This window comes from Labrus bergylta, chromosome 1, assembly GCF_963930695.1.
Source record: "Labrus bergylta chromosome 1, fLabBer1.1, whole genome shotgun sequence".
In the NCBI taxonomy this organism is placed as follows: Eukaryota; Metazoa; Chordata; class Actinopteri; order Labriformes; family Labridae; genus Labrus; species Labrus bergylta.
This window is the reverse complement of record NC_089195.1, coordinates 27,964,853-27,992,527: the sequence shown is the minus strand read 5'-3', so window position 1 is coordinate 27,992,527 and position 27,675 is coordinate 27,964,853. Positions and strand designations below refer to the sequence as shown.

Here is a 27,675-nt window from a genome sequence, read left to right as displayed (position 1 = left end):
GGTGGGGGTGGGAGGCAGAGACAAAAAGGGAATCTATAAAATGCCTCATGGCAGACACAACGTGTAATTATTGCTGATGAGCCAAACTGTTTTAATGGTGTGGTCTATGACTGACACTCTGCATAAAGAACCGGTCTATGTGGGAGGGTTTTATAGTTGACCATAATGTGTTTTCAGTTCTGGTTTCAAACTGCTCATTGTGCAAACTGTTTCTTCAGATTTGATGTGCATGCTACACTCATGCTGGTGACTTGTGAGGGGAATTCTGCTGCTGCCATGCCTGCAATTTCATTTAATTGAGGCTTCCACTATAATGTAATAATGAGCTTGTTTACTGTGATTTTAATCTTGTAACTTTTGCATGCAATGTCATTTTTCTAGTGAACCTCGCCTCCGAACACTAGTAGTATTCCTCGACTGTGTGTCCTGCGTAAGCCTCAGCATATGGTGAAAAGCTGTCCACTTACTCCTTAGGGAGTTGTGTTTTAGGAAAAGAAGGTATCATGTCTGTTCTTCCACTCACACTCTGTTACTGTCAGCCCTTAAAAACTGTCTGCAATCTGAAAGCTCTGATATAAAAAAAAACATGGCTCCCATGAGGTTAAAACTTGGCATCTCTGCCCTACTGCAGTTCTGGTTGAATACTCTGTGTATGTCCATGTGCGTGTGTTGGTCCTCTATTTCTCCCCACCTTTCTGTTTTCTTTTTCTCTCTGTTGACTCTCTCCTCTAAACCGGAGATGATATTTCCACTGGCGCTTTGAAGGCTACCACTGAGAAGGAAAAGATCATTAAGTTTTATGCCTGCTACCGTCTGGTTAAAAAAAGATGGAGGATCGAGACAGAATAAGTGTGGTACATGAATTACCATATTCACAGGTGAATATCATGTACATTTTTTAATATGAGTTCAGTCAGGTGAAGAAACTGCTTGTTTTGAGTCTCAAATAAAAGCTTTGCATCATTTATATTATCTTTTGATTTTTCTTGATAGAGTGTAAGAGGCGCTAACTAGCCAACTAAACAGTTAAACAAATTCACCCTCACTATTCAGCACCAGAATTACTAGTCGGTTAAACAAATCACCATGTTTTATCTGTGGCCGGCAATGAGGGTCAGATTTTTGGCTGAAACTGTAACACAGCCTCCCATCACAAGCGATGGTTGTTGCCATAGACTGGCTGCAGCCTTCTCCTCGCTCTACTACCTGGAAGTAAACAAGCACAGTTAGCATCTCAAAGGAGCAGCCCATGTGGCAGTATTTTCATCTCTTCACAACGCCTTGCATAAATGTTAACCTCACCTGGACTTCTACATTTCACTGTCTTACAATCTGGAATTTAAAATCGACTTATTTGGGATTTGTACCATTTGATTAGCAAACAGGAGCAGGTTAGCTTTGGGATGCCAAAGCTAACCTGCAACACTAGAAGGAAAAAACTCTGAGCTTTTCATATTTGTATCTCTAAAGAATGTTGAGTACCACGTTATATCGCTCTCCTTTGACTTAGGAGGTATTCTGTGTTGGTCCATAGTAGAAAAATCCCAAAAAATCAATTATAGCTCGTAGCTGTTACATCATGAAACAGTTTATGCGGTTGAATGCTTACGGAAGGAATTGAACTAACCTAAAATAAACGTCCTTTGCTTTCAAGGTGTCTTTCCAAAAAGTTATAAATGTTGCAGTCCTGTCATGTCCGATAACAGACTGCAAAAACCGGAGATTGGGTTAGCTAGCTTAATGCTACGTTGCATTCTGTTTGAGGGAGATACACAACGGTTGGTTTACAACGCGTAGAGACAGAGAGAGGTCCACAGAAGGCCAGCAGGGAGGATAGGGGACGTTCTCTCCGGGCTGTCATCTACATCCAAGAGGAAATCCATCTCTCTCACTCCCTTATCCGCACTCCGACACCAAACAAACGTGCTGATTAAAAATCCTGACGTGTTTCTCCATCATTACATCTCTCCCCGTCGTGCAAAATCGATGAGGTTCGGCGAGTTTTGACAAACAGCTACGGCTGACACAAACACACATCAGCACTTCAGAAAAGGTCTAAACGAAAGAATGCTTGTGGCCCACTTCATCTTTGCGCCTTGTCACTCGTGACGGCCCACTGAGAATGCGACCCCTGGCCTGATGTGGAGCAAAGCAGATGGTGTTGCTGCTCGGTGTTGAAAAACAGCTTTCCACACGGAAACTTCTGCTAGTGCAGATAATGACATGTCCCGTAACACCTCCACAAAGATTTAAAAAGGTGGAAAGAGAGGCAAAGAGCTGTAGATTGAAGATTATCGAGAGAAAGGGCATGACCACGGTGAGGTGAGATGTAATATTGATGCTACAATAACAGAGATGAGCAAAAAACACAACAAGACTCTGGGTTTGATGGCTGTAAGCAGAGACTGAGAAAAGGAGAACATAAAGCTGAACACAGCAGGACTGTCATTGTGGTTCTGAGTACAACTGTTAGAGCCTGCTGTTCTGGGCAGCAAGCACCGCTTTAACACAAAGCTCAATCATTTCTGAGAAACACAAAGGGGGAAGAAGGAAGGTGTAGCTGTAGAGCTGCATGCAGGAGAGGGAACTGGAAATGGGTACAGTGTACAGGACAAACAGAACCATGCTGCAGCCACCATGAATGAAGTGGGAATCGGGGTCAGCTGGTTGGAATATATCACGGTTGGGTACCGCTTGATAAGAGGAAATGAGAAACTATTCTGAAAGACTTCTGCATGTGACGATGTCCGTTTGCACTGGGTAACACCAGCAAGTTTTCTGTTGAGAGTGCAGCTACTTAGCTCTCTTCATCAGTCCTCATCCTCAAGAGAAACCATAACCATTTGCTTGTTTTAATAAAGCCACAGGCAAAGTTCCTTCAAATGAATTTTAACGTCCTAGAATAAACAACAACAATGTGACATATGACCCATAATGCCTTGAGGTATCACACTGCTTCAGTGTTGTAGATGAAAGCATCACACATGCCCTCCCCCTCCAGTGATGACAGGCCCGCAACCTGTCACCTCTGACAGGACATGACATCGTCTGACTTCCTCCCCCCTGAGACACACATGTGGAACAGAAAACATCCTCCATCTGTGGGCAACGAGAGTGCGACGCAGTGGGAGACATGCTTGTTTCCTTTTGCTTTTCTGCAACACAAAAACCCTGCTGGTTCATAGTTTCTACTTTTATGTGCTGATAAGGTGAAACTAAAATGAGTAACAGTATTAACAAGTCTTTTTTTTTTTTTTTTTTAATTACAGAAATAAGATAAGACTATATTTGTCTCACACATGGAAACAATCAGCCAAAGGATGAAGATGTAATGTCATGTGGGAAAGAGTATTTTCAGACAAACATCCCGGTTGTTGACTGTAAAACATACTCATCATGCTCATCTCCCCCTCTCCCCTCCTCTGCCTTCAGGGGAAATTCTTTGGTCAAAGACACAGGCTGAAAGTGCAACTCAACGCTCCCACATGATGGGAACAACAGGGTTGGCTTCTTTTTTTTTTTCTACACAAGGGTGTCTTTCTCTTTGAAGGATCATAAAGGATTTTTCACCTGCAGCACAAAATGACAACTTTTGCATTTCAGGTTCCTTGAAATAGATTAAAAAAAAAAAAAATGAATATGATATGACAAACAGGAGCAGGCTGGATATCACGTTGACAGAATGAAATAGCATAGAAAAGGTGATATTTATTGCATGTCACTACCCAAAAAACCTAGGTAAGTCTTTTTCTTTGATCGATTTACCAGCAAACATGTGAATTAACTGCCATTAATAGCAAAGTGGCTTTTACTGGCATCTCTGGTGAGGTGTATAAAGACCATACGTAAATAAGAAAAGAGGCAACGCTGAAGGCTGATAGAAATAAATCCAAATAATTGTCTGAATTGAGTGATACTTTGAAGGTGTCGTGACTCTGAGGTATTCTCAAAGTTCAAAATCAAAAGCATTACATCGCAAATGAAGACAATATGTTTGTGGGGTTTTTTTTTGCAAATTCGCCAAAATATCTCCACATGGAGACTACAAACAGAACGCTCGTTTCGACTTCTTGGTTCGACTTCTTTAGCAAACACAAGATAGGGAGTTTTGGATGCACCATCTGAAAAAAAGCTATTCAGACGCTGAAGTGCTGAGTCAATGAAGTGCATGTGATGCCCTGAAAACACCAAAGATGTTTTTTCAATAGATTTACTGTCCTCAGGGGCTCTTAAGTGCAGTTAAGTGGCAAACCGCAACATCGTTTTCTAATTTTCCCACCGAAAGAACCTGAGAAGAGGGGGGGGGGGGGGGGGATTGCACAATTCCCAGAGGGAAAAGCAAAACTCAAAGTGAAACCATGACCTGTTTGACTCCTCACCTCCCCTTGAACTTGGCAACAAACTCTCCGGAGAGCGGACGCAGGGGATTGTCAAAATTAAATCACGTCAAAAACAGCTTTGCTCCATCAGTGCCTGGCTAATCCACTGCACTGGATCAAAGTCAGGCTGCAAACTCCGTCTGATGTGACGAGCGCTGGAGCTCGAGGAGAAAACACAACGAGAGAGAGCGAGAGAGAGAGAGAGAGCCCGGGAGACCTGAGATCTTTAAAAGTAATAAGGTCCATTCTGATTGGTCAACACTCAGGCCCATTATGGCAGATTGATTATCCATGCATGCTCCAGAGCTGAAGACACACAATGGGAGGGCAAGGGAGAAAGAAAAGGAGAGGGTAGGAAGGGGAGTGTGCTAAGAAGAGGGGGGAAGAGTGGTTGTGCTCGACCCCCCAAACTCTCTCTGATGGCTGAACAATGGGGAAGCGGAAAGATTGAGAAAGAAAATGAAAGAAGAAAGAAAGAAACTACACAGGGTTTGCTTGAGCTTTCCTGCCAAACACATTCTCCAACTCACAGCTTTAAAACTTTCAAAGTTTTAAAAAGTTTCCTGCACACATGACACACATGGCAAACTAACTTTGACTCCAACAGCCTCTCTCTCCCTCCCTTTTGTTCCTCTACCCCTCTTTTTTCACCGTTATTTCTCTCTTCCTAAATCATCTAGTTCCACTCCTAACACAGTAAAGCACATGGCAAACATTAAAAACCTGCAACTCACCCAACCCTTTTCTCTCCTGTCTTCTCTCTCCCACTCTCTTCCTCTCTCAATCACAGCTCCAGCTGGTGAAGCTGCTGCTGCTGCTGCTGCTCCCCAGGCCACGCCCACATCTCAGTCATGTGACCACCTTCCCAAGTGGCTACCAAGGCATTCAGCAGCCACACCCCTCATTCAAGAGAAAGTGAATGGAGAACATTGTGGGAATAGCAGGCTATCTCAAACCACGTGTGATTAAGATAACCCGCAGGAGGAAAAGCTCTGCGTGTGTGTTTGTATGAGTGTATATGCGTGTGTGTGTGTGTGTGTGTGTGTGTGTGTGTGTGTGTGTGTGTGTGTGTGTGTGTGTGTGTGTGTGTGTGTGTGTGTGTGTGTGTGTGTGTGTGTGTGTGTGTGTGTGTGTGCGGTCCTCTGTGTTTGAACAAGAGAAAAGGTTTATATCCTTCTTACTCACTCGTCCTTGTGTGTGTCCATCTGCTCCCTCTCTCTCCCACTGTTTGTTTCACAGAGTAAATTCCGGATTTGAGTGTGTGTGTGTGTGTGTGTGTGTGTGTGTGTGTGTGTGTGTGTGTGCTTAAAATGTTTGCTGATGTCCCTCCTTCAATCCTCCATCCCTCATAACAATGACTTAAGCTGTGACTAAATTGGTACAAACATTTCCAAGATACATTTTTTTTCCCCACGTTTTCTTTACTATTTGGAAAGCAGTGGAGGGACATGATACAAAGGTAAAGAGGGGGATAACATGCCCCATATGCCGAGGGGCGGAGCCTAACTCCTGGATCTATACAACAAGAACTGTAGCCTCTGTACATGCATGGGGCACCAGAACAACCAACTGAGCTAAACCAGTGCCCTAATTGGAAAAAAATAAAGATAAATCATGTATGACATTTTTCTAAACCATGCGTTCTCCTGCTATGGCTTAGATCACAAAACTGATACTATAATCAATTTTGCGTATGAGCCTTAAAAATGTAGCTAAAGGCGACAGGAAATTAGCTTAGAAGCCAGTCTGGGAACAGTTACAAGTCCTGTAGCCCATTTTTTTTTTTTTTTTGTTCTGGTCCTCCATCCATGCCATTTAGAAAGATTTCTATCTGGGCTGATTCAGTTTGAGCCAATGAGAGGAGGCATCTCTTGTAAACGAAGTGCATTGCTGCTACAGATTTAGATGTCACCATGATTACACTAGCTTATAGTACAAATAGTACTTCAAATAAATCAAATGTGTGTTTCACTTGGTGCTAGTGACGTTACTTTAATACCCCGGCTAACCCAGTCGAACACATACTGGGAGACTGGTTGCCAATCCTCAATATGTCAGCGACTGTCACATGGATACTGTGATGGGCGCTGACATATTGAGCTTCACCCTGCTCAAAGGGAGGAGGCTGAGGCATGCTGTTCATTTGTTTATACCATCTATGGTTAATACTAAAGACTTGTTTGTTGTCTTTATGCTAAGTGTTAGCGAAACTCAAACCAAATGATCATATGAAAAGCATTTTAAGACGTAAATCTGTGTTGAAGGAAGAATTTCTATGTGATTGTCATTGAGGGCTGTGCACGCTGTGTGCTGCTGTTTTCCACTAAACACTGTGGTAACCTGCTGCAGCTTACAGAAATATACGAAACTTGAGTATCAACAACTTCAATGAGCACTGGAGCTCACTGCTCTAAAGCCAATATTGGCAATAAAAAAGATAAAGTGGTTCCAAAACTTGAAATGTTCTTTGGAAACATGCATTGCTCTGCTGTGCTTCCTGTGTCCCAGTTTACCCACAACAGAGAGATTCACATTTCTCACAGCCAACCCCGCCGTCTGCACAACTCTAATGCAAGCAGCATGTGGAAATCTGTTATCTAAGTACGATTTTATGATTAAATGGAGGTTCTGGTAATAGAATGGATTTAATATTGACTGACGGGGAGGAGAGCGGGATTTATTTTGCTCCTTTGTTTTTATGGGTCTACTTTTTTACCCATCAGCACACAGACTGAAGGCCAGAGAGAGATTGTCATATCGTTCAGCAGAAAAGGCTTCCTTCCTGTCACAGCTGAGTCTCACAGTTGGCTGCGGTTTCAAAGGAAATCTATAACTTTCTGTGTGTTTTTCTATTGTATTATTGTTTTTATTTTTCATTTTAAAGTCTTTTAAAAAATCTGCTTAATTTAATTCAACACTGAATGAATTCACATCTGCATGCATTTATTCCACAGCTGACTTTCAATGGACGTAAGAGCTTGTTCAGAGTAAGAAACTAAACCATTCTCTACTTAGCACAGCAACATACTAGCATTTAATGAGCCTTGGTTGTATTTTTCAACTTGCACAACCCTTGCAAGTGGAGCTAGTCGATATAGATACATCTACTGAAAGACAGTGAGTCTGGAAGTGGGCCTCTCTCAACAAATCCTTTCTTCTTATGATTAGGATCCTAAATCTGCCAGTGGCACATCTCCATTGTGGAAACAGGACAATCAGAAAATGTTTTTCGCTGTCTGGCAAGCCTGAAGAACAACCTTTTTGGGGTTCTGGCCAAAATAATCTAAAACATTCCTGCTATATCTCATCAGTAAAAACAACATTTCCCATATATCCCTCACTAAACAATAAACAAAGTTGTCATTTAAACCTTTGACCCGCCAGTGTCTTAAGATGCAATTTCCTTTTGAGGGAACCAAAGATCAAAAGCGAGGTCTGATTCATGGAAGGAGTTTTATTTTATTAGTCATCCTCAAAGCCTTAAAAGAAGCTCTGAGCAAAATATAAATTCAATTAGATGGAGAGCCCGGTGATTTACTGTGTAATGCAGGGGACATGCAAAATGATGTTATGCATGTGTTAAAAGCCTAAACCGAAAAAAAACCCCTCTTTCAATTACAGAAAACTGTGAAAAATGTTCCTCCATATTTTAATTTAAAGCAAAAAGCTCAAGCAAAAGTCCCATGTTTTTGCAGAAATCATGCACTCACTGCTGCTTTGCAAATCTGAAAGCAAGCCATTTGAGTTGTGTTTATTATTTGTCTTATAAAATAGAGAAACATCTCAAACACAGGTATAGCAAGCATCAAATCATGTGGATACCAGAGGTAATCAAAGACTAATACGCTGTAATGACTCGCTGTGAGCCTCATTGAGGAGCTCAGTGAGGTCAAGGCGGATTGCCAAAGGCCAGCAAATCATGGCAGAGCACATATGGAGCTGATTTAAAGAGTCATCGACATGACTCAGCGGGGCCAAGGAGTGACTAACCCTCATCAGTGACACACGCTGAAGAAGGGGCACAGAAGAAGAATGAAGGAAGGGTGTAAGGAAAAGAGAAAGTAACGAAAAACAGAGTTGAAGTAGGAAGAGGTTGGGGGGTAGGATGGGTAAGGAGGGGAAAGAGAAAGAACATCTGGCCTGGCTTGGATATCTTCGAGGGGAGATAGCTGTGTCTGTTGGAGGCTTCCTGTTATGCTTTTATTTTGGCTGTGGTTTCTCTGCTCCCCTGTGGCTCAAATGGAGACAGCATGTGTGTGATGACGGAGGATCTAAACACCCTAATGTGGCCTCCAGGACTCAGCCTTCCCCCCTCTGACTCAAATCACCGAACATACATTAACAGTACAGATAGATTCTATATATCTCGGGCTACTTCACAAATCGACAGTAAAATTCCTCGACCCCTCCAGGTTACGTTCTGAACATTTCACTTCAAGGTTACAATAACTCAGGCCCGGGTTTGCTTTTTCACCAGCCTTTCAACAATAAAAACTCAGCGCTGTTATTACAATGATGACCGCAAAGAAGATAAACTGGCCTGATTTTGCTGTCAGAGTATTTGTTTATAGGGAAGTGTTAGCTCAAGATGTCTTTTAGTCTGTTTAAAGCTGGCAAAGCTTTCCCAGCTGGAATACGTTTAAAGGATGGAAAGAGTAGCTCTTACAGCTTAAAAAGTACTGTTTCTTTAAAATCAAACCATAGCAACACTCAGACAATAACCAGTTTCTCCAATTTAGGAGAAATAAACATACATTTTTAAAAGGAAGTTGTTGAATAGCGTCCAGTCAGCAAATCAGTTTCAACCAAACAAAGAGTTTAGCAATGAAATGAAAAAAGGCCGAGGGGAAAATGGTCAACCTGCATATTCCTATGTGTGTGTTCATCCACTTCCCATTTCACGTCCCCATCTGAAGAGGATACATCCTGCCTGAGCTTGATTGCCCTTAATGGAAACCAGTCGTCCCTCTTGCCTTACCATAGTTTTAAACAGTCAAGCTATCCAAAAGACACAAATGAATGCTAACAAATACTCACAGTGGGTTTTCACCTCATAGTCATTGTAGATCTCGCTGCAAGTAGAAGCCATGTCTGCCCCTTTTTTCTGTATCGTCCCTTAATGATTCCAATAAGTTTGAACAAGAAAAACAAATGTCTGATGAGGTTAGAAAGACGGCAAGTTCTTTCTATGTCACAACTGCCGTTAAGTTCTTTCCAATTCTGTCAATGAACGAGAGCTAATCTAACAAACTCCACTTCCCCGTTCACACACACACCAACACGTACTCTCTATTTCTGATGTCCCGGGCTCAAAGCCTCCCCTGATGAACAATAAACACAGCGACTCCAAGGGATCGGCCTTCTGGGGAATCCCTGGCCCCTTGCAGGATCTGTGGGGGCGAAGGGTTTGGGATGACTCAACTCCAAAAGCGAAGGGAAGACGAAAAGGAAGGAGCTCTGTGATTAAACTCTTTGTGCGGTCGCTGCATGCCTTCCAGAAACATCTAGGCCACTTATGATGCTAATTATGTATAATAAAAATCTTCCCTGTGCAGAGGCAGAGCGAGACTATTATGCTATTACAGATCACAAACCATCATCGTTTGGAATCCCCTCAGACATTAACAGGACTGCAACGGAAAGTAGTATCCCAGTCTTTCTCCAAATATTAAGGTTTAATCTGCCATGGTGTGACTCGCCATTTCCCTGCAAATTATACTTAGATGCTTCCTCCATTTGCCTCTTCCTGCCCTCCTGAGCGATGTTGACATCTGCAGTCTGCCGTGTAGCATCACAAAGCACTTCACGCCATCGAGGCTCGGAGTCAAAGTTCACCCGCAGCTCCTCCAGACTCCTCCGCCAAGCCTCCCCTCAGCAGATAGTGGTGTTCTCCAAGGAAGCTAATTGCCCATAAAACCCCAAAGCTGCAGCACTATGCTCTAAATCCCTCATTTGAGCTCTGCAGACCTCAGTTTTGACATATGATCACGTCTCAAATGAGTTTTAAGTGTGTTCAATGTCTGTGCCAATTATTACAAAGTAAAGCCTTGAACATACTTAATTATTCAATTAAGTCTTCATGTACATTCCCATCTGAGGCACCAATCACTCCTCTATAAGCAGAATGTCTGCACATATCTCACTTGGCAACTAGAAACATTCATCTGTGATTGTGCGAAGATGAGGGTACTAAAGCAAAAGAGCACCTACCCATCAGCAGAATTACAGGTATAAAAAATGATGACAAAGAAATAATACATCTTGTTTGATTGTTAGGTCATATACTGTAGAAGTATTAGTATTCATTTCAGTCTGTTTCATAATCAGCTAAAAAACTCCTCACAGGTGCCCTACTCTTCATAGTAGGGCACCAGATAGCCTAGTGGTTATGTCACGAGTCCCATGTTCAGAGGCTATAGTCCTCATTGCAGCAACCGTGGGTTTGAATCCGGCCTCGGCCCTTCCCTGCACGTCATCCCCCCACTCTCTACTTCTAACATTTCCCTATTCAACTGTCCTGTCCAATAAAGGCAAAAAGGCCCAAAAAATATACTTGTATAAAAACTCTGCATAGTGCAATACTAAATTGCAAAACAAATGTTATTTTATTATTTAGAATAGAATAGAAAGATTACCAATAATATTCTGGTTATGTCTACTAGTTATTAATGATTGGGAGGATTGGGTACTCATCTTGGATCGTGATGCATTGATAATCTATTGCCCAGGTCTATGTGACTAAAAGGCAGTGGTAATGATTCTTGCGGCACTAAATTGAGTTTATCTCAATGCAAATCTGCTTTAACCTGCTCTGAAATGTCCATTTTCTACATCACAATATCATCACAGTGTAGGACGCACAGTCAGTTGTTTGATTTGTTGTGGTTAATGTAACTTAAGTGACAAGATGGTACCCTTTCATTGGTCTCATTCCTCACTTTCTCCATGCAGACGTAGATATGCCCTGTTACAGGAATCCCTCCGCCTCCTCGTGTACTGTCATGGATTCATTTCAGCAGATGGCAGGACTATGGCATAAATGGCCATCTGTCTGTACACAAACACACAGTGTTGACACTGTAAAAACACTCATGCTGGCATTCTGGTTTTTATAATCAATTTCAAGGCTCTATTAGTAACTTTGGCTTCATTCCCTCATTAGCAGTGCCAAGATGAGGAACATGACATTTCCATCAGTTTCTTGGACAAAGAATCAGCAGCAGATTGTTATATATGGATAAACGAGAGGGAGGATTCACCCAAAGAAGACGCAGATTAATGAAGATAGTGTCAGCTGAGACTAAAGGTAGTCTCATTTTGTCTCATCAGACTCTGATGGCTTATATCCGACAATTTGGCTTTTTTCTGATGGCGATTGTGTGATGGTGGGTTTCCAAAGTTCGTCAGTTTTGCTAAACTTTCCATGGAAGACTTAGTGATCATTCTTTTAAAAGTCTCGTCTCCGGTGTTTTGAGAGGAAATGATCTGTGCGATGTGTGTTTGTGTTTGAAACACTGACTGTATATACATTTTGACAATACGTCTACATCTCTTTTTATGTACAAAAATGAAGCCAAAAAACCATCAGTGACAGGCGCTGACATTTTGCACCTGTGACATTATTTGGAGCCAAGACGTGCTCTGAGTGCTGCAAAGTAAACTGCTAATCCAGAAAAGAACGCTAGAAATAGCTGTAAATCATGATGTTATACTCACTCTTTTACATATAGAGTTCACATAAGTTCACTTTTACATATCAACACTACACATAAACCAGCCTAAGAACTAACCATGATGACAGAAACCATGTTGGAAACAATGTATTTTCATGTATAACTCTACCCATGTCCTGTCTGCTAACATGGAGGAGGTGTTGCTTATCTCCTATGCCGCAGCCAGCCAGCAGGGGGAGCTCCAAAAATTGTGGCTTCACTTTTGGAGAGCAGTTGTGCCGTCCATCTTTTTATCTTTTTTTTTGTGTGAGCTTTAACATGTCTGTAGAGGTAAAATGCATGAATGTGTTGACTTTACAGCAGGCAGGAGAAAGTGAATAAAGCTGAGATGGGGGGTTTGTTTACTACAGTTGTGGGATTTGGTGAGATGACTAAAGCGGACAAAGGTCTTTCTGCAGTGGTGGGAAACTTCTTTAACCCTTGACTTCCCCCAGATGCTCAATGTAAACTTCAACTTCCGAAAGCTTTATCTGGGGGAGAGGGGGCAGCTGTGTGTGAGTGTGTGTGTGTGTGAACTAGTTTGTGTGTCTACTTATCTGAGGCAAAAAGGTTCTCCCTTTCACATTTCTCTCAGCTCCTCCGTCTTCCTCCCCCAATATACAAAGTTCATAAAAACGAGAAAACCTTTCATGTCAAGTTTTGTTATTACTGCCCGTTTTATTACTACACTTCAAAGACTGAAAACGACAGTATTTAGAATATGCCTCTATCTTTGTGATGCATTGGAGTGTTAAAAACTTTGATAAAAACATGAAAGGAAAAAGGCTGACCTCTGTGTCTGATGCTTTTCTGCTACAATACACATGTGTGGTCAGAGCTTCTGAAGTGGTTTTTATCAGGCTTAATCCTCTGGAAAAGGGGCAGCAGTACTAAAGATAGCATGCTGAAATCAAGACTTTTCTTCAGGCTTCAAAAGAGAGGAAATACATTTTTAAGAAGCCAGTTTCGGTGTCAGAGCAGATTTGGTATGTCTCACACTGCCTCCTGGTGGCGCGTTTGAGATAGTGAAACAATGAAAGTCATAATATTCAACATAATGAGAAGTGACATTTGTCAGTGTTATCACTGTGGGACATTTTTCAGCTGAAAAGTTAGACGTTACAGTTGAGTCTTGAGGCTCACCGACTTCAAATGAGCAAGAGCACTCAGAGCGCTGTTTGTCAAAGAAAGACGATGACAAGATTTGCCTCAGCGTAAGAAAGTCATCATGCGGTCATCTTTAGGCAAAGACAAACATAAAAAAAAGTTGAGTTTCTATCTCATCTCCTCGCTTTAATGACTCACACTTAATGTCTAGCTAAAGATTCTTATAATGAAGGGACACACAGATTTGAAGGTTACCTCTGTTTCATTATTTGTTATGACGGTCTCCATGAATCAACTCAGCTCTTTAATGAGACAGCTGGCTCGGATTAAAATTAAGCATGAAGCATTACCCAATTTCCTCTATTTAATGTGTAAAAAAAAACCTGTTCTCTTTGTAGGACTAATGTCACCTTTTCCACTAATATTACGTCTTTAACAAAAGTACAAAGTGGTGCCGACGCTGATTCGAAACCAGCGTGTGTTGAAGTGGGATGAAGGTCTCGGGGTTTGAAGTCTTTTCCACATCCAAAAGGTTAAATTCCAGAACAAATGATAAACAGAACAAGGGGGAGTTGTTTCAGTCATATTTGCTCAAAAGCAATACATGTAATCCCTGTTATGAAGCATGTTACTCTTTAGATTAAAAACTCAGCCACTTATTTTGTGTCATTCAATCAGAGATGTTATGAAATATGATACCACCTCCAGAATAATTTCACCAACAGTTAGAGAAAAATAATGACAAATTATTTCAGAGTCACAGCAGTTTCAAATCTTAATACCTTGACATTAAACTGCATGTGTACATTTTTTTTAACCATGCTGTAAACAAGTTTATTTCTGCTGTAATAACTGGCATTTTAATATAAGCTCTAATATGGGATTTCCTTGGCTTTTAAGCATTCCTCAAGTGGACACTCAAGGAACTGCAGTTTTTTTTTTGCACTTCTGCATTGGCTTCATTTTTCAACACAAATTGTTGCTGCTTGGCTTTCACCAAGAATATGGAGTAGCTGCCACTTGGGAAACAAATAGCTAACCAATGACTGTTTTTGCTGTAGAAGCCCAAAGTGGATGGCTTACAGCATTTTTCATTAATTATTGCACATTTTATTAGGTGTGCAGCCCTGATTGTGAACATGTCGTGAATTATTGCAATGAGACTAATGCATCTTTCAGTTTAAACTCAAATAGTTTTTGAAATAGATATTAATATTCAAACGATCTTATTCTAAATCAGTAACAATTCCCTATCAAAAGCATCATCTGTAAACTCTCCTTTTCCTTTTCTTTGGCCTCACTTCTTTCCCCACTTGGTAATTAGCTGACAGGTCAAACTGAGTAATGGTCTGGGATCAGTCCAGAGTAATTGCATGGGGAGCGGATTGACCTCGGATAAGCCTTCGCCTCAGGATTCATGTATGAGTGTATTTGGGCCTGTGTAGGTGTGTGTCGATGAGAGACAACAATTTGGGAAGAAGAAAGTGTGTTTATGTTTGCCCTTTCCTAACCTATGGACAGGCAGACACAAATTACCCCGCACCCTCCATTGGTCCCTCCTCTCTACTTTGAGAAGGTCAATCCAAATAAAAGACAAATGGCTTTATGTAAGTTTTTTTCTACAATAGCTTCAGCCTAGTTAGTAAAATAAATGTACTGAGACTATCTCTTGAATTGGCAACATTAGGACACATTCAAACAAACAGAACTTCAGTTCTTCCTCAGTTTGAACATCTACTTCCTTCTCATTTACGACTAAAAGAGTTCTAAATAAAGGTTATTGGAAGTGACCAGAATGGTAACCTATACCAGTTATCATCCCAGTGATAACAAGACTATTTATGGTCATCTTCTTTATCTGAAGACCTTTCCAGAGGCTAATTACAGTCAATAAAAAGTAAGTCATCCTGCTTTTGAAAGAAAAGTGTTCTTCACAATTGCAAAAGCTGAAATGTTTCAATGTTGAATCAATCCTAAAATATTTTGAGCAACAGCTTTAGGGAAAAATTATTTGTTTTTTTCCAACAAAATACCAACAGGGTCAGGCTTTTTGAAATGTTAATATCTGACTGGTCTTGGAAAATATGAAGGTAAATAAAAAGTCTTTGGAAAGTTGGTTGGTCTCCTGCTGAACAAGGGTTCTAAAATGTTGAAAGCAGTTCTAAAAAGTGATAAGAAAAGTGTTATTTCTGACCACAGGTGGTCTTCTCTGTCTCAAGATGTTAGATAGAGCACTGTGTGATGGATTGATGAACAGCAGGCCTGGCTGTCAAGATAAGGTTCTCCGTCTGGCTAAACACACAGGAGCAGGCCAGATGCCAATCAGAATGAGTCTGCTGTCTGTAGCCTGAAGTGACCCTGATGGGCCGAGGTTTTTCTTTCCTGTCCTCTTGTCATTTTCTTTACCTGTACAACAGCCTCATATCTAATCACAAAATCAAAACATATAGGTCCTGCACCTCTTCAAGCACTCAAGGTTGTTTCACAGTTAAAGGTTATTGCTGAACATTTGATTTGATCTCACAATTTGGAAACTTGACTTTAAATTGTAGAGCCTTGGGCAACACTTGTATAATCAAATCAAACTTGATTTACATAATGCCAGTAGAAGCCTACTTAAAATACAACTACAAGTGCTGAAAATTAAATATGGCACAAAAATAAATGAATTTAAAATAATTTAAATAAATTAAGCAGTTAAATATGATACAAAATAAATCAGTCATATGAGATCACTATCAAAGTTTAAGTCTATACAAGCCAACGGTGGTAAAAGCCAGGTCGTTTCATAGTGCACTGTTGCTCATCTAAAGTTAGCTGTTGCTTTTCAAGCACACTGGTTGGTTTTTAAAGTTACATGAGGTTAATCACAATTTTACGTTTCTTAATTTTACTGTCTTTCCCCTACTCACTTGCTCTCAAGACCACTTTTGCATCTTGCATGGGAACATAGACTTTAAAGCTGCTCTCTATACACCAGGCAGATTAGTTTTTGTGCATACTATGAAATTGATCCTGCCGGTGTCATGTCGAGAGAGGACCACACATTTATGAAGTCTGTATATGATAATATTGTGTTTGCCATTATCAAATGCTGCACAGGTCCATGAGCAAATAGAGAGACTGAGTGAAGCTGCTTTTGTGCTGTGTTACGCTGGAAAATGGATGCAAGAAAATGATTGCTGAGAAATTTCTGAGGACAGATGTGATCAAGGTTGTTTTTCGTCAGGATATTTTTAGGAGTTGTTGAGTGAGGTTTGAAAAACACCCATCTGTCAAGTATGGTTAATAAGGGTTTGGATCTTTTGAATATGAGATCACAATAATCAGAGGCGCTGCTTGTCAACAGGCAAGGCAGGCAACTGCTTGGGACCAGTAGGGGGGCCCACAACGGCTGACAAACTTTGAAACCACAGCATTGCCTCAAATTGTGCAAATTTTGCAACGACAGTAGAAAATCTGCCTATGGGGGCCCCATTTGATAGCACTCACTCTCAATGCCCTGCTAAGCGTTACAGCAATTTCCTTTGAAAACCAAAATGTATCAATGAAGGAAAATGAAGAGGAGTAACCCTTCTGGGGGTGGAAAAAGAACGAGGAAAATTCACTGGAAGGGGCCTTTGCCTAGGGCCCCAATACACCCCAAAGAGATTTACTTTAAATAGAGAAATTCATAAAGTCACACAAACACAAAAGGAAGCACATGTTTGCTTAAAAAAGACAACATCATGGATTTGCTTCTCAGTAATCTTTCAACACTTGCAGCTCACTACAGGTGTGCTGGTGTGAGATCACAACCATTTCACGCTGACCTTTAGAATAAACACCCCTGTGTGTCTACCCCTTCCCTGTGATATTTGGATCAAAGTACAGAAGGATATTTACGAGGAAGCTGACTGACTTAGATCACATGACCCCTGAGAGAGGAAGCACCCTGCAGTGAGGTCACAGAGCGAGGGCAACAATCACGCTGACAGAACAAGGAAGGAAGCACAGGATAACTCGTGCACTTTAGTGTGTGCGTATGTGTGTGTGTGTGCGTGTGTATATGTTTGTGAAAATGTGTGTGCGCACAACGATGTGTGATGCCATTTCCTTTTGGAAAAACTGAATGGGCAGGAAAGCAGCTTATCTAATAGACAAACACAGTTCACAGCTGTATGGAAAAACAACACTACATGATCTGTACATGTAATGCTGCCAACTGCACATACAAGGTTTCATGTTTATGTTAAAGCTCCAGTGAGGGGTCTTTTAGCTGGTTATGAAACAGACTGAAATAAATATTGATGCTTCTTTATAACCTACTACATTTTTATGTCTTGAAACTGCTATAGAAGTAAGTCATAGTTGGGGCAGCTCATGCCAATTTAAGAACATTTTACAATTCAGCAGACAAACTTCACACTGAACGTTCACACAGACGCAGCATATGACCAGTTTATAGTTTATAATAAACAGAGCAATGAGCGTGAAGCGTGGATTCAATGCACGCTGGAGCTGTTTAAGTGAGACATCATTTGTCTTGTGTCAGTGTTGGTTACACACCTCGAAAAAATAGAGTCAGATGATGGAATGAAGTTTCTATTTCTTAACCGTCCACCTCTGTGTGTAACGGCACACTACCTCATCCTGCTAATTCATATAAGCTCTCTTTACCTCGCTCTCTTTCAGGAGCTGAATTAAAGATGACTAAAGTTGAAATGAATAATCAGCCAAAATTCAAAATCCTAGTGTACTGATGCCGCCCCTCTCTAACAGGATGATCGAACATCTTCGATTACTTTCTGTTAAGACCTCTCAGAAACACCTCATTGTGTGTGAGAAGTTAAAGACCAACACAGTAAATTACAAATTCAAATATATTGGTAAACTACATTTATGTTTCCCATGAAAAGAGGGGGAAACACAAGTTTAAACGTGTCTATCAGACAGTGGTTTAACTTTGCAAGATTTTTAAAGGGTACTACCGCAGCACCCTCAGCATCCCTATTTCTAGTACCGACGTTATGTGAACTAGGCTATGTGTCAAAAGAAGCGGTTAACATCGAGCTGCAGAGACAGACTGCTTTTACATTGTCCATCGCAAAGTTTTTTTAATGAGTGATTCATCTGACAAAGTTGAGATTTTTTTTGTTAAAATAGACTAAAAATGCATGAACAATCCACGGAGGGTGCCCAAAATCGACACGGACCAAAAGTTCCTGGCAGGAGAAAAATAGAAAACCTTATAGTGGTATCAAGAGGGGATATGACCAATGTGTATTGGGGTCATGGATATAACTTCCATCCTAGAAGTCTATGGAACATAAAGTGGTTTAAACTCTTTTTAGCTCTCTTGATAATGTGCTGTAACAGAGCAGGGTGGGCTCACTCACAGCCCCTTAAGGCAGGTCACCCTTCATTTAGACTCCTATTAGGGCCTCCCCCTAAGGGACCAATAATTGTTTTCCTGCCCCATAATCTGGGAGAAAGCCGTGGAAAAGCTTCAGCATGGACACAGAGACTTAATGTGACATGAAATACAAACATTATGGGTACAACATGACACTAAAGCAGAGACACACATACACACTATGACATAAATGCACTGTGGGAAATCCGAAGAAAACGTGCAGCCCTTCATCTAATTGCCAAGTTATCTGCAGGACAGGAAGAGATAATCTTAAATTACATAGAAAAGTGGTGAATGGTACGATGGGGACACAGATATATTCAATACAAGACAGAAAACCTTGAACTGAAGTTTTGTAATTCTTCATGCTAATAGCCACTTATTGTTGGACGTGACTAAAGGCACACATGCATAAAACACAGAGCAGTAATGCTCAGAGCACCTCTAATAATAGGTATTCTCCAAATTAACATGAAGTAACTAAGGCGAAGCATTGTGACAGGGTCGAAGGAGTAGCTCGTGGTGATGATGATGAACCTGGCAAGAACTATCAAATAAATCCCCTCAGCCTCATTTTAAACACTCTTGTTGTGTCATTTTCACTCCATATTATGCTCAAACATCATAACCATGCAAACACATGTTGAAGTTAAGAAATATCTGATTATGCTCTCCACACATTTATAAATATGTAGGTAGTAGTGACAGGACTCGGAGAGAAGGCTTACTCCAGGGAGAAGGATTTGAAAGAAACATGAGTTGATTTACACCTATTTTCAAACTTCCTTATTATACAACTTGGAAACAGAAATAAATCAGCAACAGGAAGCATACACTGCCTCAAATTTGTACAAGTACAAGACTAGTTCATACCGCAGAAAAGTGTCCCAAATTCGTTTTTTTTTTCTTTTGCTCTTATGTGACTTAGATCTGATATTTTTGTTGTCCGTTTGAACCACACAAGTCGTATGGAGTCTTATCTTTTCCAAACAAAAGGCACCACATATATGTTGTCCTAGTTAAGATACAGGCTGCATCTTTTGCACTATGACCTCATGTGAATTCACTCTTGAGTGACACTCACATTTCTGCGCTGGAGGGACGGGACAGCGCAGCAGTCACTCCCACTCAATGAAAACAAACATGGGAGACAGCTGTGATGGACGTAGTCATTGGAGGGACAGCGTGGTGTTAGACCTTAAAGATATATGGGCTGACATTTTGTTTACGAGCAAAACTTGAGGAGTTGAATCATAACTGACCGTCCTTTGAAAGCGTATGAAAAGAAATGGCCGAACGTGGCCGCTGATTGTGGCTGCTGAGTCAAGAAAAAGTCATTAGCCTTAAAGCCAAGTTTAAGGTAGCTACCATGTTGTGCGTGACAGCTTTGTTGTTCTTCTTTTGCTCATGCTGGTCTGTTCAGGAGTTTGTCCAGTTCACATGGGACTCTGATACAGGCCTCACAAAAAAAAAAATGGTCCCCCGCAATAAATTGAGTTGTGCGTTAAGGCTTGCAGTAAGAATGCAGTTTCAGAGATGAACTTTTAACGTGGCTGCGGCTGCATTATCTCACTAATGCAAGGTTAACTAATGTAACCCTGTGGGCTAAAATGTTTCCTTTCTCTGTTACATAGAGTTGCACTAATAACTGTTGGACAACCATACTGCTGTTCTGGTGCTGCCAAGGTCAGGCTTTCATCACATCACAAAAACCATCCCCGGCTCCAATACAGCATTAAGCGAAGACATAGCTAACCACAAGTACAGACATTAAGTCTGCAGGACGGACAGGCCTCCAAGGACATGGTTACTTGTGTTACTGACAGATTTGCAGACACTGGACCTATCAAGCTGCTCCTATTTCTTCCCTTGAATGAGAGAGATCTGACACTGGGGTTAGTGTGTTGTCTGAGTGTAAACGGTGAAGGAAAGGAAAGATATGAAGCCATACCTAAACGTCAGACAATGTGACATGTTTTTTGCCCAGTAGGGTTGGAGTGTACTTTAACTTACAGAAAAAAATCAAAGTTGCTTTTTTCCTGAAAGCAAAATAGAAAAGTAATTTCGTTTTTTTTTTATAACTTGAGAGACTTCTTTTCACAGTGTTCAACACTTTGATCTCATTCCCACAAAAACTTTGTCCTTGAGCTAAACAACAACTGGTAACACTAGAAATACTTGTAAGGAAGGGCTAGTTCAAAAAACAGTAAACAATAAAAAGTCTTATTTTTTCCGGGTATGGAACAAAGATCATATTAAACCAAAATGATTTACAATGCACTGAAAGGCTAAAGTTTTCCTCTAATTTCATTTCATATGAAAGCATGGCTCTTCATTGGGCCGACACTGAAGTACCATGTTAAAGTACTAAATAAAAAGTAGGTCAAAAGCAGTTAACTACATGCTATAAATGAGGAAAAAAAAGCATTTAATGATGAACTGGATAGTGTTCTGTTTTGACCATTTTATGGCAAAATGGTTCTGAGAACATAAAGTGTCTGTATCCTTTTTCCATTTATAAACTGATAATAAACAGGCAATAAACAAGTCTTTTTCCACTGGTCAACCTTTTGGTTCACTTTTAAGAGTTTGGTTTTGGCTGGTTATTTTTGAAGACTAAAAATCAGCCTGAAAAGAAAGAAGAAGGTTTTTTTTTTTTTTACATGGTTTGCGAAGTAACAATGACTAAGGTCTTTGTTTGTAAAGCGTCTCTAGATAACATTTGTTATGAATTGGCTCTATACAGAAATGATTGTTAATAAGGTAAATGTTTTACCGCTGACTGTATAAAACATGGACGTAGCCTCAGTGACGTCACACCTTGGTTTTTGAAGAGGCGTTTTGAACCCCAACGATGACTGTCAGTTTAGTAACAGTCCGTAGCCTCATGGCAAACAGCTACAACAGTCAAATCACACTTATAATGCTTAATTAGGTAAAAACTCTCAGCCTAAACTTTATCAAAACAGATAAGTTATAAAGAAATTCACTCTGTACGGATTTATGTATAAAGACCTGAGCTATGGAGACCTAAAAAAATGTTTTGTACCAGGCTGTAAACTTATTTATTTAAACTGTTTTTGGATATTTATACGTGAACATTTGTTTGCTATTGGAGCCAACCTCAAGTGGACACTCAAGGAACTGCAGTTTTCTGTACTTTTGCATTGGCTTCATTTTTTTTTTTTGCCATAAGGTTGCTGTATGATTTTGTTCCATAAACAGTTGTAAACATATCTTGTACACAACCATTATGTTCCACATGGACATGTGAATGATGCCATACACATTACTGCTAATGGTTTATGCTATCCCACTGAACAGTACTAACAGATGTTAATGAAGCTGGAAGGATGATGGGTTAGACTGAGTTATGATTAAACTTACCATGCATAGGTGATTTCCTCCCAGCGTGATTGGGTGAGGAGCAGCGGAAGGTGGTGACGATGGTGTTGTGGTGAGGATTGGGGTGATGTGGGTGGTGCACTGCTGGGTGGTGGCCGTTGTTTTCAGGCGGTGCCTTGGTGATGCTGATTTCAGGTTTACGGACATCTCCAGGGCTGGGAGCCTCAAACTTGCGAGTGTGATTCTGCTCGGGGGGCCTGCTGGTGCCATTGTTGTTATTGTTGCCCTCGTTACGGCGGATCACCGGCGAATCATTGGGTGTTTTGGCAAAGGTCACCTCCCTCTTGTGGCTCATCTCGGGGGTCTTGGAGTGACCGAGGACTTCGGGGCGTTTCAGGGCGCTGCTGGTGGCGAAGCGCTGGGAAGAGGGGCTGGTGACGTTATCCACCTGCTTGCTGGAGGAAGAGGAGATATCGATGGAAAGTTCAGATCGGCGTGACACAGGCTCTGGGGTCTTGGAACCTCCTCCGCCCATGATGGAGCGGGGCTGGGTGTAATTGAGGTTGTTGTTGTTGGTTGCTGTGGCGGCAGTGCCCAGGTCCCGGTAGTAGATGCTGGTGGGAGACATGGCGTTGCGGTGAGGGGAATTGGTTGTCCGACGGGAGCCGGGGGAGAGGTGAGAGGAAGTGTCCACATCCTCCACCTCAAAGGACCTCTTCAGAGCTGCAGGGAAGGAAAAAACACAACATATCAGGCAGTTGGTAATTTTACTGCTGAAGTAGTGGGAGGATTTAGATCTTTTTTTAAAAATATTATTCAATCTTTTTTCTAACAGAAATACCAAATATTCTGCAGTCCGGGTAACTCAAGTTTCAGATTTCGCTTGTTCTCTTTTCTATGACATTTAAAATTCAATATTTTTGGAGTTCTTACATTTTATCTGACAATTTCCTTTCACTTTCACTTAGAGAAACTAAGTGCTCTCTGTGCAAGGCAAATTCCCCTAGGGGCAATAAAGGTTTCATTCAAAGGAGGAAGAAGTACTGAGATGCTTTACAGACAAAGTACCATTACAACATAACTAAACTCAAAATCCATTAAATGTTCTTTACCGGGAAATTCTACAGGAGGAAAAGTAAAGTGTTACTAGCGGATGAATTTTTTTTAAAAAAGGCACTCAAAAGTTAAACCCTTGTTCTGCAAATGATGAGTTATTATAAGTTACATCGTTAGGTTGTCAAGTGGAGCTATGGCGGTACTTTGGAAACTTGACAGTGGGGCCCCAAGTAAACGATTTATTTATGTACGGGGTCGCAGGCTGAAAAGGTTGGAAACCACTGAACCGGAAATGTAACTTGGATCTCATAAACTTTAATGTACATGTTTTAGCAAAATAAAGAAAAACAAGATGTGGAGTAAACATTACATTAACGCCAACTGTGGAGTGGATGTAAAAAAAGTAACCTAATATAAAAACACATAGTGAATTTCCTCCAGTGCACGAAACAAAAACAAAAAAGAATGGAAATACATCGACTCTGTTGATATGTCTTAACTAAAACAACTCATCTTTCCCCTATAAAACCATTTATGCTGTTTAGAGAAACTAAGAACAATATCATCAAAATGACATTAAAAGGTCATGCCATTTAACTGTGCAGTAAACAAAGTGAACGCTTTTTCTTCTGGTAGAATAAAGTGTATACACGTATTAAAAGGCCTGAGGTTTGTGGGCGGAGTGGTCTGTAGGAGCAATTTGGTTGGCAACACAGAAGAAACAGCATGCACAAGCAATTAAGGCATACCTTTATAATTCCATCATATCCCCCATCACCAGCAACACGATCAAAGATTCTGTATGAGACGCTTTAGTCACTGCTACGTTATTTTGTCATGCCTTAGATGCTATGTCTGTGTTACCCGTGCAAAGTAAAGTTTTCAAACAGAGTCATCTGAAGCATTTCACAACATGCAGTCAGCCAAGCATTGTTCATTGTGAGGCCAGTCAGGAAAAAAAGAAAGTCCCAAGTTCTCTGTTTACGAACAACATGAGCACAGAGATAGAGGCACATCGCCCCCCCCCCCCCCTCGGTTAGTTGTTACGTGAGGAAATCTCTGCACTGTCCAAGAGGAAGATAGTAAGGGATGGAAGCGGCCCCTGGGAAGAGTGCACTGGCTCAAAGTCAACTTGAATTTGACTCCCATCGTGGATTTGTTGTGCCAAGCCAAAGGCCAGGAGCTGGTATCATAATGACACACTAGTTAGTCCAGTCCGCTCACGCAATCCCCCACCCCAAAAAGAACATCTCCTGTTTCCTCCAATCCAAAACACACTGGTGATTATTTGATCTGTTTACGGCTCGTGGCGTGTCCGAGTGTGCACGTGTCTTCATGTAACTATATGTAGTTTTGTTCAAAGTGCTTGTAAAAAAAATGAGCAAGTTACAGGACTGTATAGATGTTTATTTTTATGTGACTACACCCACAGGGAGGGGAACATGCCCCAGCCCCAGCGCACTCTGTGTTAAGCCAAAAATGTTTTAAGGGGATGCAGAGTTTAAGTCAAGCACATCTAAGCCGCCTTCCCAAACATATGAGCCAACACGCTAATCTAATTTACCGCTATAAGCCGCTCCATTCCAACACTCAACATTTGATACAATTCACCCCCTGTCAAAAAGTTCCATCAGAGCCAAAGCGTCATTCTTCTTCTGTGTCAGCTGGACAAACTGAGGATGTTCTTGTCCACCAAGGGAATAAATGGATCCTCACTCACCTCTAAGAGTTTATGGTTCTTTGTTACAAAGCTCCTTAACCTCCATCCCACATTGGCACAACCTAAGTAACTATTGATCTTTATCAAGGTTGTGTTTCCTTGTAAGTGTTTTTTCACTATAGAAGACTTTTTTTAGCCACTTTAGCCACTTCAGATTATTGTACGGTACTTGTATTTAGGAGCATGTCAGAACGTTTTTTTTTATTGGGGTGGCCGTACTAGGCACCGGATTGTGCAGAGGTTGCATTAAGTGTATGTATGCAGATGAACACATGGAAGAATGGAGTTAATTATCAATTTCCACTGATCAACAATCTCATCCGGTCTGAATAAAACAACCACTCTAGGTTAGCTTGCAGCATTCTGCACAATCTAACATCATCCAGCTTCTACAGTACAAGTGTTGTGTCTGCAGCTCTCTCTCTCTCTCTCTCTCTCATTCACTCTCTCGCCCTCTTTCTTCGCCTCGTTCTGGGAGCTTAACAGCTGTGCAGTCACACCAGTTGCATGTTTTGACTTTTGTTGGATGTATGTTGATTGGCTGTCAGTGTTTCTGTCCCCTGAGTCAACCAGAACAAGCTGAATGAAACAGACAGTCAGCTCTGACAGCGGTTGGCGTGCGTTTTTGATGCATCATATGGAGGGAGGGGCTGAGCGGAGTGATGCCAGGTAGCAGACAGAGAGGTGAAAGTTGGAATGTTGATGTTTCTTACTGCAACTTTAAGGACTCAAAGAGAAGAAGCTTCTAAGAGATTCCCAGAAAATAAAAAGTTACAATCAGCCCATTGTTAGTTTGACCTTAACACCTTCATCTGACTTGGTAGACAATCAATCATTGATTTGGATTATTGCTTGGCCAATTAAATTGATGACCTCTGCTTACGTGTTAAACATGAAATGTCATTCATGAAGGAAAGTCAGGGATGCTGGTGTCAGAAATGCATGTACTTCTAGCCATGTCTGAGCTAAAGTTCTGATGAGAAAAGGGTTAATTTTCCAGTAAGGCACCATAAAACAGTTTGAACCTCCAATCTTTGATAGACATACATAAATAAAATTACACATAATAAAATTACAGTTTGTAAATTGTGTTCAAAACCATATTGCCACTGGACTGTGTCCTTCTAACCCCTGCTTTTCTCTGTCTTGTGTTTTATGATTGCAGAGAGGGAGAGTCCAAGGCTGTGGTATACTTTCAAGTTTTGCCAGAGAAGAAGTTGATCTGCCAAAAGTGCTCTGCAGATTTCATGCAGACGCTGAAAGGTTGTGATGCACGCTTTAGGCCTGTGTTGTGTATAGCGAGGGAGAACACAATGCACTCTCTAACATTTCCTGACACTCGCTTTAGACTTTGTTACGTTTTGTAAGATCTGTAAATGTAGGCATAATGAGAGGAGAGAAACAACGCAAGGGGATATCAGGGTCAATCATTTGGAATTGCCTAAATAAGAGCTGAATAAAAAAACATGGCTTTTCCTGAGACCTGTTAAGTGATCCTAGATTAGTATTTCTGTTCTTGGCTGCTTTGTGATTATACGCCTTCGGGCACGGGACAGCAGAGAATTGAGTGCTTTTCCCTGAAGCCATTTGTTTGTATTTAGAGCCTGTGCAGCCGAGTGAACATAATTTAAGAGCAGAAGTGAAGCTGAAATCTCAGTACTTTAAAGTTGTCTGAGAATATAGATGGAAATGGAAAAAAGGCATTTAGGGCATCTTTCACTGAGATGATCAGTCAACTTTTTTGCTTATTTCTACCGACTCCTGGGTCTTCTGCTACAGCTGGCTCTTAAGTGTTTCTCTTTCATCCCGGATTTTCTTTGCATGGATATCATATAGAATGAATCGTGGTGCTTTAGGTAGAGTATTTGTGTGGGACTGACAGATGTATGAAGGAGTATCGCTCCCAGTGAAACAGCATTCCCAGACTATGAGCTAGAAACGAGAGGTTCACTCTTCCTCAGAGGAGCCTCATTAACAGCAGCCAGGAGTCTCCTCTCCTCACGTCCCTCCACTACCTATCACCGCCCAGTGTCCAGTAACTCACACGGTTCGGTGTGTGGGGATAATGCAGGACAGACAGTATAAGACAATGCAAAAAAGATGGAGGCAGCTGTATCCTCGCTTCAGTTCACGGTCGTTTGTCCTAATGCAGCCCAGGTGTTCGTCCCCGGCTGCATCTTATCATCATTGTCATCACTTTTCTCTCAAGGACATCTTGACCAATGCACACAAACATTTGGTATCATCTCAGCGCAGATGCACAAATATGAGATAGTGGAGCGTTTAAAAAACACACAGAAGCAGAAGGGAAAACAGAAAGCTGATAGAGAGGCAGGGAGAGAGACGGGGAGGTTAAAACAGGTCAAGACGACATTCTCACTTAATTTTTTCTCACCAATGTGTTTTCACTCCTTCGACAGAAGATGTAAACCCAGTCTCTTTGTTTTGTGTCTAGGGTTTGATCGAATGTCAAATATTCTGAACCAAATACTATTTACTCCTTTATGAAACACATTCTCTTCCATGAATAAACAATGCTTTTGAGAAAGAAAAGCTTAATTCATGTGGACTCGACTGCCATGCTGATATGTAATTGCAGCCCATTTTCTCCCTCAACCTGTCAAATTCAGCAGCATGGTCTGTGGTACCAAACTTAGACTCCTGAGATAGCATTTCCAATATGGCGACTGCCTTCAGAAATTATGGGATGACATCGCTGTGACTACGTCCATTTTTTATATACTGTCAACGGTGCTTTTTGGAAGAGACGTCGTACATTTGAGCCCTGAGCCAAAACAGTCTACTACTGTGTAGTTAAGTTACAGCACAAAACAAAAACGCACCATTATTTAAATTAATAAAGAATGTAGGCTACTGATGTGAACACTGCCTTGAACTTTTGATTCGTCTTGTAATTGTAGCCCCAGACAATAAGTCAAGTGGTCAAGAAGGTAACTCACT

General features: G+C 41.1%; 1 protein-coding gene across 5 annotated transcripts in view; it reads right to left on the bottom strand.

The window, feature by feature from the left end:
• The window catches only part of septin9b (septin 9b), a 75,444-nt gene that overhangs the window by 24,111 nt on the left and 23,658 nt on the right, over positions 1-27,675 (bottom strand). For 3 of the 5 annotated variants that reach the window (XM_065958184.1, XM_020647314.3, XM_020647315.3), the window contains exon 2: positions 21,981-22,661. In XM_065958184.1, coding sequence (XP_065814256.1) covers positions 21,981-22,661 — 681 coding nt within the window. Of the gene's footprint in view, positions 1-5,113; positions 5,265-9,416; positions 9,647-21,980; positions 22,662-27,675 lie in introns of those variants that run through there. The other 2 variants (XM_020647313.3, XM_020647318.3) reach the window with 2 other exon arrangements.